At 36.4% G+C, this 15,341-nt stretch overlaps 1 protein-coding gene across 1 annotated transcript in view; it reads left to right on the plus strand.

Annotated features, from left to right (window-relative positions):
• The window catches only part of BTAF1 (BTAF1 RNA polymerase II, B-TFIID transcription factor-associated, 170kDa), a 116,314-nt gene extending 101,639 nt beyond the window's left edge, over window positions 1–14,675 (plus strand). Inside the window, exons 29-38 of the mRNA XM_005884041.2 lie at window positions 2,080–2,157; window positions 2,269–2,398; window positions 3,991–4,132; window positions 4,217–4,347; window positions 5,946–6,071; window positions 6,657–6,809; window positions 9,042–9,253; window positions 10,765–10,924; window positions 11,265–11,435; window positions 13,060–14,675. Coding sequence (XP_005884103.1) covers window positions 2,080–2,157; window positions 2,269–2,398; window positions 3,991–4,132; window positions 4,217–4,347; window positions 5,946–6,071; window positions 6,657–6,809; window positions 9,042–9,253; window positions 10,765–10,924; window positions 11,265–11,435; window positions 13,060–13,203 — 1,447 coding nt within the window. The 3' untranslated portion in view covers window positions 13,204–14,675. The remainder of the gene's footprint in view (window positions 1–2,079; window positions 2,158–2,268; window positions 2,399–3,990; window positions 4,133–4,216; window positions 4,348–5,945; window positions 6,072–6,656; window positions 6,810–9,041; window positions 9,254–10,764; window positions 10,925–11,264; window positions 11,436–13,059) is intronic.
• The last annotated feature ends 666 nt before the right edge of the window (window positions 14,676–15,341 follow it).

The following is a 15,341-nucleotide window of genomic DNA, read 5'->3' on the forward strand; positions in this document are numbered from 1 at the left end:
TATGAGTATAGTTAATAATATTGTGATAACTATGTATTGTGCCAGGTGGGTACTGGAAATGTTGCGGGAACACTTTGTAAAGTATATGATTATCTAACCACTATGCTTTCACCTGAAACTAACATAAAATATTGAATGTTCTTCTTTGTGTTTTTTATATACTAGAGGCCCAGTGCATGAAATTTGTGCACGTGGGGGGGGGGTATTGTCCCTCAGCCCGGCCTGCACCCTCTCACAATCCGGGACCCCTTGGGGGATGTCTGACTGCCAGTTGCGGGATCGGCGGTAAACCGCAGTCAGGCATCCCTCTCGCAATCCGGGACCGCTGGCTCCTAACCGCTCACTTGGCTGCCTGCCTGATCGCCCCTAACCACTCTGCCTGCCTGCCTGATCACCCCTAACCACTCTCCTGCCTGCCTGATCGCCCCCAACCACTCACCTGCCTGCTGCATCACTCCCAACTGCTCGCCTGCCTGCCTTATCACCCCTAACTGCCTCTGCCTTAACCCCCACTGCCGCGGCTTTGTCTGGAAGGTCATTCAGCTGTCAGTCTAATTAGCATATTACACTTTCATTATTATATAGATATATACACACACATTGATTTCAGAGAGGAAGGAGGAGGGAGGGAGAGATAAAAACATCAATGATGAGAGAGAATAATTGATGGGCTGTCTCCTGCATGCCCCTTACTGGGAGTTGAGCCTGCAACCAGGGCATGTGCCCTGACCTGGATTAGAACTATGATCTCTGGTCAATGCTCAACCACTGAGCCACACTGGCCGGGCAAAATTTAAGTTCTTTAAAAAAATATCAAGGACTTGGGCTGTTCTTAACCATCAATTGGGCTTTCTAAGTATTGGAGCTAGAAAACTATCAGGAACCAAAGCCATTCTCTGTGCCTTTCTTGGGAGCCTTGTGATCATAGTATTTAAGTGTCATAAGCTACCCACTTTCCCTAAGAGTTCCTTCTCCCCAAAAGTGCTTTTAGTTCACAGTGACTGCTTTAGCTGTCCTGATACCATAGCAACACTAGAGTTCTATTAGCTTTACCTTCTCTGTGTTCACTAGTATATCCCCTAATGTTCCTAAATACAAATTTTAAAGAGGGGAATCTCATTGATTTCAGTTCATTGGATAGTCATAGGTTGCTGATTAGTCCATAGATACCCTGCTCCTTCTGTATTAATAATAGGTAACATATTGAGCACTTACTGGCCAGGCACTGTTCTAAACAGTTTCACATTTATGTAAAATTGTATGTTCTCACAATCATCTTATGAGGTGTGGGTTCTCTTGTTCCTAATTTGCAGATGAGGAGTCTAAGGCATGGGGCGTAGGTCCAAGGTCACTCAGCGAATTGAATAAGAGATTTGAACACAGGCATCTCAACAGCTTGTACTCTTAAAAAATTTACTGTAGTGTCTGTTAGAATTCATTTATTTACAAGTGATAGAAACTCAGACTAGCTTACATAAACAGGAAATTCATTAATTCACTAAATTGATAATTTCATGGGTGTAATTCTTGTTTCGGGCATATCTAGATTGCTCTTGTTTGCTCTTTCTCCTAATACGTAACTTATATTTGGTCTGTGCTGGACTTCAGTCTATAGTTGGTGGGTATGATGATCATGGGCAGTCTTAGGCCCATTGGTCATGCCCCAAAACCAGCCCTTTTTGGTCAGCGAATATTGTGAGGGTCTCAGCATGATTCAAGTGCTTCATCTCTTTGGTGAATATGAGGATTGATCGCTTCCCCTCAACCCCCAACACAACATGGAATAGTGAAGGAATAGAGCCTCCAAGGAAGAGGTATTGGCAAGTGAAGTTAAAATGTCCACCACATTTGAGTCAGGTATCCATCTCTTTTCTTATCAGACTAAGTTAGAGCAATAAGGCCCATTTATAAGAATGGCCTTCTGGTAGCAGGGTCATAAATGCAAACAGAAGGGAATGTAAGTCTTATTAGACAGATTGAAAGCACCTTATATGATGGTAGATGTAGTTTCTTTCCCCTTTGAAATTGTATTATAAACTTTGCAGATTCCTCATGTCCTACTCTTATTTTTAAATACAGGTTACAGCATCAAGTAAAAAGGCATAATCTGATAGTGGCTTCATATGATGTTGTGAGGAATGACATAGATTTCTTTAGGTAAGAATCATTTATTTATTTAGAAAAACTTAGTATCAAATTTGGAGAAACTTAGTATTTTCCCGCCTCAAAGACTCTTCATGCTAAATTTATTTGTGTATTCTCCCTTAGAAATATTAAATTTAACTACTGTATTCTTGATGAAGGCCATGTCATCAAAAATGGAAAAACAAAATTATCAAAAGCAGTAAAACAACTGACTGCTAATTATAGGATTATTCTTTCTGGAACACCAATACAGGTAATTATCTACTTTAACAAAAAAAATATTTGCCATGTGAAGAGAAGGATTGGCATTGGCAGTGAATTAAATAAGAGGGTTTTTGTTTGTTTTGTTTTGTTAGTTTATAGGAATGATAATTTCCAGTAATTATGTTTTTATAACTGTTCATTTGGTACGTAGCAGTATCTGAGAAAACTAGGTTTTTAAAGTCATATTTAAAATACAATTTTAGGCTATGTAAATAGAAGTCTTATGTCCAAAGTCTGGGATTCATTAGTCCGACTCTATTCCAAAATGGCTGTTCTCCTTTTGTAGTGTTACACCACAATTGGATTTAACACTGAAACCATGAATACCTGAGATTAGGAAACAGTTGAAAGCAGGAGATTGTAGAAGTTTACGTTGGAAAGGGAAGAAGATAGTTGAATATGTAGATGTGTTCAGATAAGAGAGATTGTGTTACAGTACTTCCAGAGGTTGCAAATGTTCACACCTAGTTTGGATAGCCCACTTGGATGGGGAAGATACCCTTCATCACTCTCCAGTTAGTGGGTGGAAAAACACCAGGTGACTTTGAAATAATTGATTTTTTTAATGTACTTGTTACTTATTTTTGGTGATGGACTGATTATTATTATAAGTGTTAGGGTTTTGTCTATTACTTGAACACTATGGATTTTAAAAGTACCTTTAAAAGGGGGAAAAAGACTCTTTAGGCTTGCATTATTGAGATTTATTTTGTTCCAATTTAAACTTACATAGAAACGTCACAGTATTTTTAAATAGGTTACTGCTTTCACAATAAAAGAGTTGTTGTTTAAAAGCAATCTTTTTTTCCCTCATACCCACCTGAACAGTTTAGCTCTGAAGCTGTAAGGTGGGTTTCTGCACTGAAGAGCCATGGTAGCCCATTTGATAATGGTCCCTATGGGAGGTCAAACTTAAGTGGGATTTGAAGTATGTCCATCATATGGGAGGGTAGCCCAGCATGGTGAGCCAGAGCTTGAGCAGGGTGAGGAAGGACAGACATCTGGAAGAGTTAAAGGGTAAAATGGTACCTTAGGATACACACATTTTGGGAAAGAATCCAAAATGAAAACGTGATTTTTTTTTTTTCCCCCCCATGAAACTTCAGAATTGGAAAGAACTTGTGCCAGCTCTTTGTGAACCTTAAATACTGGGCAGACTTGACCTATAACCAAACTCTTTAGGTTTTTCCTTTGTTGAAGAAATGGTGATGTAGGCCAGATTCCTTAAATATTGCTGTCAATATGAGTGTCAAAGTTAAAAGAATCAGAAACACATTCATCCTTTTGCTCTTTTATTTACTACTTTATGCCACCAGTAGGACTTAATACTATAGACCAAAACTTATCTGGTGGAGGAAACTTGAAAATCTCCCCTCCTCCCCCCAGATAAGACAGAGTATTTTCTCCAAGGATGCTGACTTGAATATTACACGTTTAAATATAGACTTATACCATATACCTAAAAATGTGATATATCATCTATATCATCATAATGGGCTTTTTTTAAATTAATGATTCAATTTTTAAGTGTAAGTAAATCATCTCAGTACAAACTCAAATCTATTCCTTTCTTATATTCAGAACAATGTTTTGGAGCTGTGGTCATTATTTGATTTCCTCATGCCAGGATTTTTGGGGACTGAACGCCAGTTTGCTGCTCGATATGGTAAACCTATATTAGCAAGTAGGGATGCTCGAAGCTCTAGTCGAGAACAAGAAGCAGGTATGAAAAAGAGATAATTATATTTTCTGTGCAAGTGAATATAATTTATTCTTTTTTTGAGCCATTTTCTCTTATTATTAACAGGTGTCCTTGCAATGGATGCACTACACCGCCAAGTCCTACCATTTCTTTTGAGAAGAATGAAAGAAGATGTTTTGCAAGACCTTCCACCCAAAATTATTCAAGACTATTACTGTACTCTCAGTCTTCTCCAGGTTAGGAATCTGGTGATTGTGGTTGTTGGTGATATATTTATTAGTGGAATGCTTTGAATAAGCCACAAAAGGGGAATAGCCTTTGGCTTTATCACTCTAATCTAGCTTCTACTTTCCTAAACTTGAAAAATATTCTGTTTTAAATAGATGTAGATAAGACACTAAGTGAATCTGTTTATATATGTGGATATATTTGGATAAGTGCATTTTGCATTAACATGCAAAATTCAGTATCATAGTTGCTTTCTCATACGTCTAGTTAATTGAAAAGGTTAAACTGATGAAGAAATGTTTATAAGGGCCAAAAATCTGCCTACAGTGTCTTATCCTCACATATATAACATTATAGGTATCTTACGTCAGTCCCCATTTTTACAAATAAGGAAACCGAAGCTCAGAAAGTTAAGCAACTTGCTCAAGGTTGTATAGCTAACATATATCAGGATTGAGTTTCAAACTTTGGGAAGTGGGGATCACATCACTTTTAAAGTATTATTGCATTACCAGTAAATTTCTGAAATAAATTTTGACTTCTGTGCAGGTCTGATTTTGTACATAGAGACCATTATCAAAGGAATGTACTGTATGCCTTTCCTTGTGTAGTATTTTATAAGGGTAAATTGCCCCTTACAGGCCATGTCATACGAAGACACTTAATAAGACATGGCCTATAATCAGAATTTTTTGTTTGAATATGTACTTTATGTTCTAGGTTACTATTCATTAATCTATTTCAGTAGTATGAGTTGATCAAATGAATAAGATATATAGACTCACCCTACAAACTTACCTTCTTTCCCCTGTATGTAAGACAGCCTGTTAGTATATATTTATGCAGCTAGAGTTTAGATGCTAATAATTCTGTGATCATTTATATTATCTACCCTATTTCTCTGGACCTCCATTCCTTGTTTGTAAAAATAGGGTTAATGTTTCTTAAATATTGTATGGGTGATGGGATGAAGATTTTGTAAAATACAATAAAGAAAAGGTGCCATGTGAAAAAAGGCTGTAACGATATACCAGTGATGGTATTAAAATATCAGCATAAAATACACTAAGTAGACTGGAGGCAGGGAGCTGGGGAAGGAAGTGACATTTGGCTTTATTTAGCCCTCTAGATTGTCTTCCCTTTTGCATTGTTTTAGCATGTACAAGCAGAACCCAAACCCCAAGGTAATATTTTAGACTTGCCTTTTAGGCAGCAATATTCTTTTAAAAGTTGGTCTCTTGGAATGTACCTTTAGTCTTGATCACATAACTTCACTTAAGGGAGATTTTCTAATTTACTTGTAAGAGTTCAGTTTCTTTTTTAGTGGTATTATATTTATCTTCTGAACAGAGTGGAAAAATTAAGTCTAGGACTATTTGACTACTGTTTTAATATTTTAGCAGCCCAACTTAATGTGTTATACTTGTTTTCTAAATGTAATTTTAAAGGAATTTACCAAGATGGATTATCTAATCAGTAGCAAAGTACAGGTATCATAATTTAATGAGAGTTGATTTAAATTACTGCTCTTATTGGCCTTTGCTATCTTAGTTATTTTTTCAACAATTGAAAATAAGTATACTTGTTTGTGGGGGAAATTTTACAGGTCCAGCTCTATGAGGACTTTGCTAAGTCTCGTGCCAAGTGTGATGTTGATGAAACAGTTTCTTCAGCTGCACTTTCTGAAGAAACTGAAAAACCAAAGCTTAAAGCTACAGGCCATGTATTCCAGGTATAGATTACAGTCTACTTTTTGTGGGTTTATTTAAATTTTTTAACTGATTCTTGAAGGAGTAAGGGTAGTCAAAAGAGAGAGAAGGGCATTCTAGACAGTAGGAAAAGATACTGAAGTGCAAACATTTGTGACATGTGAAGTGATCTTCACACACACACACACACACACACACACACGGCCCGATGCCCGAAATTCGTGCAAGAGTAGGCCTTCCTTCCCCCAGCTGCTGGCACCAGCTTCCCTCTGGCACCTGGGACCCAGGCTTTCCTTGCAGCCCCGGCGTCATCTGGAAGGTTGTCTGGAAGGACATCTGGCCTAATTAGCAGATTACACTTTTATTATTATAGATATACTAGAGGCCCAGTGCACGAAATTTGCGCACTCAGGGAAGTCCCTCAGCCTGGCCTGCGCCCTCTCGTAGTCCAGGAGCCCTCGGGGGATGTCCGACTGGTGTTGCCTTGACTGGCTGGCCCGCCTGTTCGGCAACACCCCCCGCCCCCACGCCAGCCAGTCATTCCACAGTTCAGTTGATTTGCATATTATGCTTTTATTATATAGGATATACTTTTTCCTCTTTTAAAGGCGTTACAGTACTTACGTAAACTGTGCAACCATCCAGCATTAGTCTTAACACCTCAACACCCTGAGTTCAAGAGTACTACTGAAAAACTGGCCGTTCAGAATTCTTCACTTCATGATATTCAACATGCCCCTAAACTCTCAGCTTTGAAACAAGTAAGTAGGTCTTTTAAGGGTTAGATGTGTGTTGAACATTCCTGATCTATAACACTAGGTAAATTTGCATTTCCAATAGATTACTGATATATTTACCATTTTTATTTTTAATTTGGTTAATTTTGGTACAGCTTTTTAAAAAATTGGGGTAAAATACCTAAAGCATTAAATATGCCATTTTATTTTTAGGTATATAATTCTATGACATTACTTACATTCACAGTATTGTACAATTGTCACCACTATTTACAAAATATTTCTGTACCCACTGAGTAATAACTTCCCATTCTCCTTTTTCCCCCACACTGGGTAACCTCTAATATACTTTGTGTCTTATGAATTTGCATGTTCTAAATATTTCATGTAAGTAGAATCATAATATTGACTTATTTCACTTATTTTCAAGGTTCATTCATGTTGTAGCATGTATTGGTACTTCAACTTTATGGTTGAATGATATTCCATTATTACTGTTATGTTTACACCAGATTTTGTTTATCCAGTCATGTGTTGATGGGATATTTGAGTTGTTTCTACCTTTTGGCTATTGTGAATAATGCTGCAGTGAACATTGGCTTATAAGTATTTGTCTCTCTCTTTTCAGTTTTTTTTGGATATAGGCATAGGAGTGGAATTGCTGGCTGGGTCATATAACAATTCTACGTTTAACTTTTCAATAGCTGCCAAATTGTTTTCCATTGTGGCAGCATCATTTGCATTCCCACCAGCTATGTGCAAAGGTTATAATTTCTGCATATCCTCCCCAACAATTATTTTCAATTTTTTTTAGTATAGCCATCCCAGTAGGCATGAAGTGGCATGTCATTGTTGATTTGCTATCCCTAATGAGTAATAACGTTGAGCATCTTTTCATGTGGTTATTGGATATTTATATAACTTTGGAGAAATGCTGTTTAAATCCTTTGACCATTTTTTAATTTGATTGTTTATCTTTTGGTTGAGTTTTAGGGATTGTTTTTTATTGTAAATATTAAGCCCTTACCAGATATGATTTGCAAATACTTCCATTTTTTATTTCATTGTTTTTCACTTTCTTGATAATGGTTTCTGATGAGAAATCAGGGGTTAATCTTAATTGAGGATCCCTTTTGCATGACAAGTCACTTTTCTCTTGCTGCTTTTAAGTTCCTATTTTCAAATAAAAATTGAGCCAGCACCGGTTTGGCTCAGTGGATAGAGCATCAGCCTGCGGACTGAAAGGTCCCGGGTTCGATTTCGGTCAAGGGCATGTACCTTGGTTGCGGGCACATCCCCAGTGGGACATGTGCAGGAGGCAGCTGATTGATGTTTCTCTCTCATCGATGTTTCTCACTCTCTATCCCTCTCCCTTCCTCTCTGTAAAAAAATCAATAAAATATATATTTTAAAAAAAATTGAATTTCATCCACATTTTAATTATACTACAGGCTTTAAATTATTTTTAGTTTATATTTTTGTACATTACTTTTTTACCTGCAGTTATTACTTAAACTAATCTCTCGTTTTAGAGTGCCTCTTGTCACACTGAAGTGTCTGGAATTAAATTTAGGAACTCTGCAACTTAGGCCCAGATTATTCCTGGCTATTCTTATGGAGGGCTGTTCTAGAACCCTTCTTTTTAGATATTCAGAGTAAAGGTTCTATCTCAGTTGAGAACTAGCTTGCTTTCTTTTAAAATATGTCTGTTCTCTGAAGTAGAGGAGAAATCTTATTTGCGTTTTAAAAATCTGGCAATAGAAGTAAAGAAATATGTTTATCAGCAGATAATAGTGCCAGAAGTATCTAATATTGCTAGAGCCAGAATTTTAAAATTTCAGTAGAATGGAATGAACTGAAACTCCAGGTGACAATTAAAGGTGATAAGCACAGTCAATTTTTAAAAGAAAAACACTTAAATATAGATTCTGTCAGACTTGGCAAACATAGGGCAAAGTTGAATTTGATTTGATGGTAAGTTCACTACAAACCTACTGTATGAATTAGTTGCCAGTAAATAAAGCTGATATGATCTTGGTGGTTAAAGCAGTGTAATGGCCAAAATGAGGGCATCATAGTTTCACTGTATTTTATATCAGTTAGACCAAATTTTGAGTATCATTTATAATTTGGGGCCATTATTTATTATAACAATAATAAATAATTCTAGGAACCATTTTATATGAGGTATAGCTTGAAAAACTGTTGGTTGCCTACTTTTATTGAATGCCTGTGTAACAACTGATATTTTTCTAGTTGCTGTTGGATTGCGGTTTGGGAAATGGCAGCACTTCAGAGAGTGGCACAGAGTCTGTTGTGGCCCAGCACAGGATCCTGATCTTCTGTCAGCTGAAAAGCATGCTTGATATAGTAGAACATGATCTTCTCAAGCCTCACTTACCCTCTGTCACTTACCTGAGATTAGATGGAAGCATACCTCCTGGTCAGAGGCATGCCATTGTTTCACGGTAAGTGGCTTCTAAAACTCCTATAAATCATGGCTATAGTCAGTGTATTATTTCTTACATAGGAGTTTGCCTCATGAAGTATTTTCTTTAAAAATATAGAACTAAAAAACAAATTAGAGAAAAAAACATTTTTCTAAAAACCAAAAAAATAGAACTACAGAAATACCATTGAATAAATAGTTTGTTTAGCTAAAAAAGTGTGGTTTATTAGGATAGCACTTTGAAGGGTATGAAAGAAAATTAAGGCATCAACAAAAAATAGAGATAACATTTTACCTCACCTTTTTGGGGAGAGTTGGGGTGGGAAGAAGCAAAAATGTGGCTTAGCTGAGATCTGTATCTTCATCTCTGCCTCTGCTCAGAACAAGTTGGACGCTGGCCCAGCTAGGAAGCAAAATCAATGAATGCAGTGTTTCCTAAGTGTGGCCTGCACCCTCTGCTTTAGAAATCATAGATTCCTAGGTTCTGTCCCAGACTTGTAACTTTAAGAGTAAGCATTTTTAACAAGCACCCTCAAGAGATTGTTAAGCATGATACAGTTAGAGACCCATGATCAAGCTTTGGAGACAGACCCAGGTTTGACTCCTGACTGCTATTTAGGCAGTGTTCTCTTGGGCATGATTATCTTCCACAGAGCTTGAGTTTCCCTAAAATAAGGACAAATGATAATATCTTCATAGAGCTGTTATAACATTGAAGTAACATAATGCATATAAAGCACAAAGCCCCATTGCTTGAATCATAGTGAAATCTAATAAATGGGAGCTTGGTAATAATGTTAGTTTTTCTTTTTCCTAGAAGTTATTAGATGTCCTTTATCAATATACTGGAGGCCTAGTGCAAGAAATTTGTGCATGGGTAGGGTCCCTAGGCCTGGCGGGCAATCAGGGCTGACCTGAGCCTTCCTTTGTTCTGCGCCGCCCCCGGTGGTCAGCACACATCATAGCGAGCGATTGAACTACTGAGGGGACACTTTGCATATTAGCCTTTTATATATATAGATTCTAGGACCAGTACAATAGCAGCAACCCTCAATACCCTTACCCTCTACCTTCCCCGACTGATCTAGCCTTTCCCCCCATTATCTTCAATTTCTCTACATTAAAGGTTGATAGTTGAGTTTTGCCTTAATTAGAATTAGTGTTTAGTTACATTTTTTCAATTTAGTCTTTATCTGATACTCTAAAATATAATCCAGTTGGACTTATTTCTGTTTGTAAAGTTTCTGACTTCCATTCTTTCTACTACTAAAGATGTTATGTACAGGGTGGGGCAAAAGTAGGTTTATAGTCAGAGTATGTGAAACCATTTATTCTTGTATTATTTTCATACAAACTGTAAGCCTACTTTTGCCCTACCCTAAATACTAAAAGAGAATAGTTTGATCTCAAGTGGTCACAGAAGTGTCTATATTATGGAGTTTTAAAGAAGTGTTCTCATTTATGTTCTTAATTTTTATATGGGTACATTAGAAATGTACTAATTTTATTTTAAAATATCTATACTTTTAGGTTTAACAATGATCCATCCATTGATGTTCTCTTACTTACAACTCACGTTGGTGGCCTGGGGCTTAACTTAACAGGCGCTGACACAGTGGTATTTGTGGAGCACGATTGGAATCCCATGCGCGATCTACAAGCCATGGACCGGGCCCATCGCATTGGGCAGGTAAAGAGTCACCACTCACAGGTGTTAACTTGTGAACTGGGAAAAATACTTCTCAAAAAAGACAGGAATTGGTTTAAGTTTCTACACCTGATACTAACAAATGTTTGACCTTAGGCAAGTAGCTTAATTCTGTGGCACCACTTCCTCATGCATTAAATGAGGTAGCTTAGGCTAAGAAAACTGGGACACTATCCATCACTAATATTCTTTGCAAACATTTTAAACTCACGGGGCCAGATAACCCCACCATAATTAGATAGTAGTTAAATATGCAAGCCCTTGACTTGGTTTACCTCAAACCAATCAGTTTATTTGTGCTTAACTTCTTTTTCTTACTCAGAAACGTGTGGTCAATGTGTACCGATTGATAACCAGAGGAACATTGGAGGAGAAAATAATGGGTTTGCAGAAATTCAAGATGAACATAGCGAATACAGTTATTAGCCAAGAGAATTCTAGTTTGCAGAGTATGGGAACAGATCAACTTCTCGATCTATTCACACTTGATAAGGTAAAGAACTTAACACAATTTGCTTTTTTTTGTTGTTAATAGGATATTTTTTCCATTGTTTTTTTTTTAGAGAGGAAAGGAGGGGGGGAAACATCGATGTGAGAGAGACACATTGATTGATTGGTTGCCGTCTGCAACCGAGATACTTACCCTTTACTGGAATCGAACCTGTGACCCTTCAGTCCGAGGGCCAGTGCTCTAACCACTGAGAAAACCGGTTAGGGCCAATTTTCCCTATCTTTAATGCATGCACAGACTTCCTAGGGTTGCTTGGTAAAAGTATTGAAGGAACTAGCAAAAGGCATTCACTTTAGTATCAATAGTATCAACTAGACAGTTTTTTGAGGAAATTTTTGACGTCCAGATAAAACTCCAGGATTCTTGAAGTTTTGATTAATGTCTCCAGTGTCTTGCCCCAAGATTTCTTTCCTTAGTCCTTTCCTGCTAACAGACATCTGTCACTGAAGTCAGCTAAACCAGGGTCTGTGTTTCTTGCCCTGCCTCTTGGTGATCTTAGGCAAGTTAATTTCTTTGAGGTTCCACACCCTTCGGAGAATAACAATGCCTATATTATTACATGGTTATGAAGTTAATATATGTAAGCACTTAGAAAGGGTATCCAGTATAGATTCTCAGTACATAGTAGCCATTATTGTTATTATGGGTGATGGAACTAATATCCATAATCAAAGGATGCACCATCTGGAAATACTGGTCAATCTAATGTAAAACTAATATGGCTGGAGTTATAGTCCTGCCTAGGTTTAGAAAGTCAGCTGTACAACCAGTATAAATTATAGTGAGAATTGGCCTTAGATAATGTAATTAAACTAGCTGTAATAACAGAATTGTAATATCCAAATCTGAGAGAAAGTAGTTCCACTGTACTGTGTGGTTCAGCCATATTTAAATATTATGTCTGGTTCTGGGTGCTGCATTTTAAACAGTAAGTCCCCAAAAGATTACCAGAATGGAAGAAGGTTCTTTAATCATATCATATAAGGTAAGGTTAAAAACAAGACATGTGTAACCTAGAAAAAGGAAAGCTGAAAGAAATATGGATTGCTGCCTTCAAATAACTTTTATGTGTGACTTTTAGCAAGGAGAACTGGACTTGGGGATGTTCCAGGGAAGCAAGAACGATTGCTATAAAGGATCCTATTGGGACAGTTGGGAAGATTTGAATATGGACTATATTAAATCATTTTGTATTAAATTTTCTTAATTTGATCTTTGTATTTCAGTTATGTTAACAGGATGTCCTTGTTCTTAGGAATACATGCTTATTTCTATCTAGGGATAAAGGGGCATAATATCTACAACTTCCTCTTGAATGGTTTGGGTAAAAAGCTGATTATTTAACTATATGTCTGGGAGAGAGAATGACAAAGCCATTGTGACACAATTAACTGTGTCCTGTGTAATGTTCTTATAATTCTGTAATCTTAAAATGACAAATTAGGCCTGTGGGAAAATAGAATAAGCTATCTAATGAGATGAACTTACCATCACTTGAACTATTTTTTAACTCTGTTGAATAAGAGCAATGTTAGAAACAAGTATGGTATTTTAAAGGAAAATCTAATTTTTGAAGTTAATGATCTTTTTGCCAATTTTTCTTAAGGATGGCAAAACAGAAAAAGCTGACACCTCTACTTCTGGAAAAGCAAGTATGAAATCAATTCTCGAAAACCTGAGTGATCTTTGGGATCAAGAGCAATATGACTCAGAGTACAGCCTGGAAAATTTTATGCATTCTCTCAAGTAACTATCAAATATTGTTAATGCAATTGCTGCTAGTTCGGTTACATTTCTGCTGATATTCAGCAAATTTCAAAGTTTATGGTGAACTTTTAGCTCAGTGTGTAAATAGATCTGAAGAATATTCAGCATAATGCTGGCTCTTGTTTCACTGGGGGGAACAAGTTATTCTCAAATATTTGCACTGTATTAAATTTAAATGTTAATGTGAAATGGTATAAATTTTACATGCTGAATAGCTGCAGAGCAGAGGAACCAAACCAGGTTTACATGTGCTACCATGAGGTGTTCTTACTGGGAACGAGCCTCCTATTTTACATAGACACTTTGTACAGAATAAATATCCAAAAGTACTTTAGTGTTCATGTACATTTTTTCGTTTAAATAGAACTTGTTTTTAAAAACGGCTTTTTTTCATAAAAGCCTCAATGAGCCATAATTTTAAAAATAATGACTATACTGTTGGTCACTTTTAGAATATGAAAATCTTAGACAATGAATTGAACCATGCCCTTGGTGAAACCTTTGTATATTTAATGCCGATGCATAGTGTTTTTCAAATCTTTAACGTCATTTTGTCACCTTTTAAAATATATCAACTATTCTAAATACAGGTAATGGGCTATTTAAGGCTATCATAATAACATCCTATTAAGAGGGTGTTTGTTTTTAATTTATCTAATGGCTAGAATATAGCCAATTCAGAGAACATATGTACACAATAGGTTTCAATCATATATATATATATATAATATATTTTTTGTAACTATGAACATATACAGTTTTCCAGAAGTAAATTTTACACTCTTTAGAATTCTAAAACCTATGGTGATAAGACTGTTTATTGAAGTAATGCATGACTAAAGCATAAAAAGAAATAATTCCTTTCTATACACAGACATACATACCTATATGCACAGACATACACCTGTCCTGCATCTGAAAAGGTGCTTGGTATTGGTACTAAAATCATGTAGTTATACTGGGCAGCAATAATAACTGGCCTGAAGTTGATTAACTAGTGTTAGAAAAGTGATCTCACTGGTGAGGGTGGATATATGTATATAGATGTGCATTTATGTGTATGTATATAATTTTATAAATTTCACACATAAATTAATACATGCCTATGTGCATATATATATATGTATGGGACATATTTGTATATACATGTACAGGTAATAAACATCCCCAAGGTTTGTGGCTGGTTATACACATAGGCATCAGTTAAAAAACCATCAGACCTCAGCTGTAAAATAACCGTTCTGTTAAAAATCATTACTTATATTGTTCTGCAGCTTTTACACTTGGACATTTGTCACATTTCAGTAGCTTTGACAACGATACTGTAACATTAAACCTAGCATTCCACAAGAGTAATAAATAAGATTGAAACTGTAATATATATGCAACTATGTGTATTATTTGTACAAAATGATTATTTAAAAAAGCAAAAGAATAAAATGATTAGTTCATACAAATAATTAAATGATTCATTGTTTAGAATTTACATTCAAATTGCAAAAAATCAAAAGGAAACTATATAAGACACCCATTGTACATAGCACTGGGTAACTGAGCCAGTACCTACCTGAGTTGAATTTTTTTAAGTATTTATATGCTATTTCCATAAGCCAACTATTGAGCATAGCTCAGAGTAATTGATATTTTTCTAAGACTATGTAAGGAGCAATATATCATTAAAGAAATAGGAAGAGAATTCACAACATAAATGTTGAAGTTGTTTCCAAATTGGAAGGGCAAAGCTGAAGTCAGATGTGTAAGCAGTTTAAAATTTTTTTAAATATATTTTTTATTGATTTCAGAAAGGAAGGGAGATAAAAACATCATTGATGACAGAATCATCAATCAGCCGTCTCCGATACGCCCCACAGTGGGGATCAAGCCCACAACCCGGACATGTGCCCCAACTGGGAACCAAACTGCAATCTCCTGGTTCATAGGTTGATCCTTACCACTGAGCCACTCTGGCTGGACAAGGCAGTTTAAATTTTAAAAGTAGGATATTTCTAGTAGCACAGGCAGAATAATGATAATAGTGATTGCCTCTAAGGGTCAAAGGTAAGAGGAAGACTTAGTGTGACTATAACATTAAAGCCGCCCTAGCTGGTTTGGGTCAGTGGA

The sequence above is a fragment of the Myotis brandtii genome, unplaced genomic scaffold (genome assembly GCF_000412655.1).
Source record: "Myotis brandtii unplaced genomic scaffold, ASM41265v1 scaffold810, whole genome shotgun sequence".
Taxonomy (NCBI): domain Eukaryota; kingdom Metazoa; phylum Chordata; class Mammalia; order Chiroptera; family Vespertilionidae; genus Myotis; species Myotis brandtii.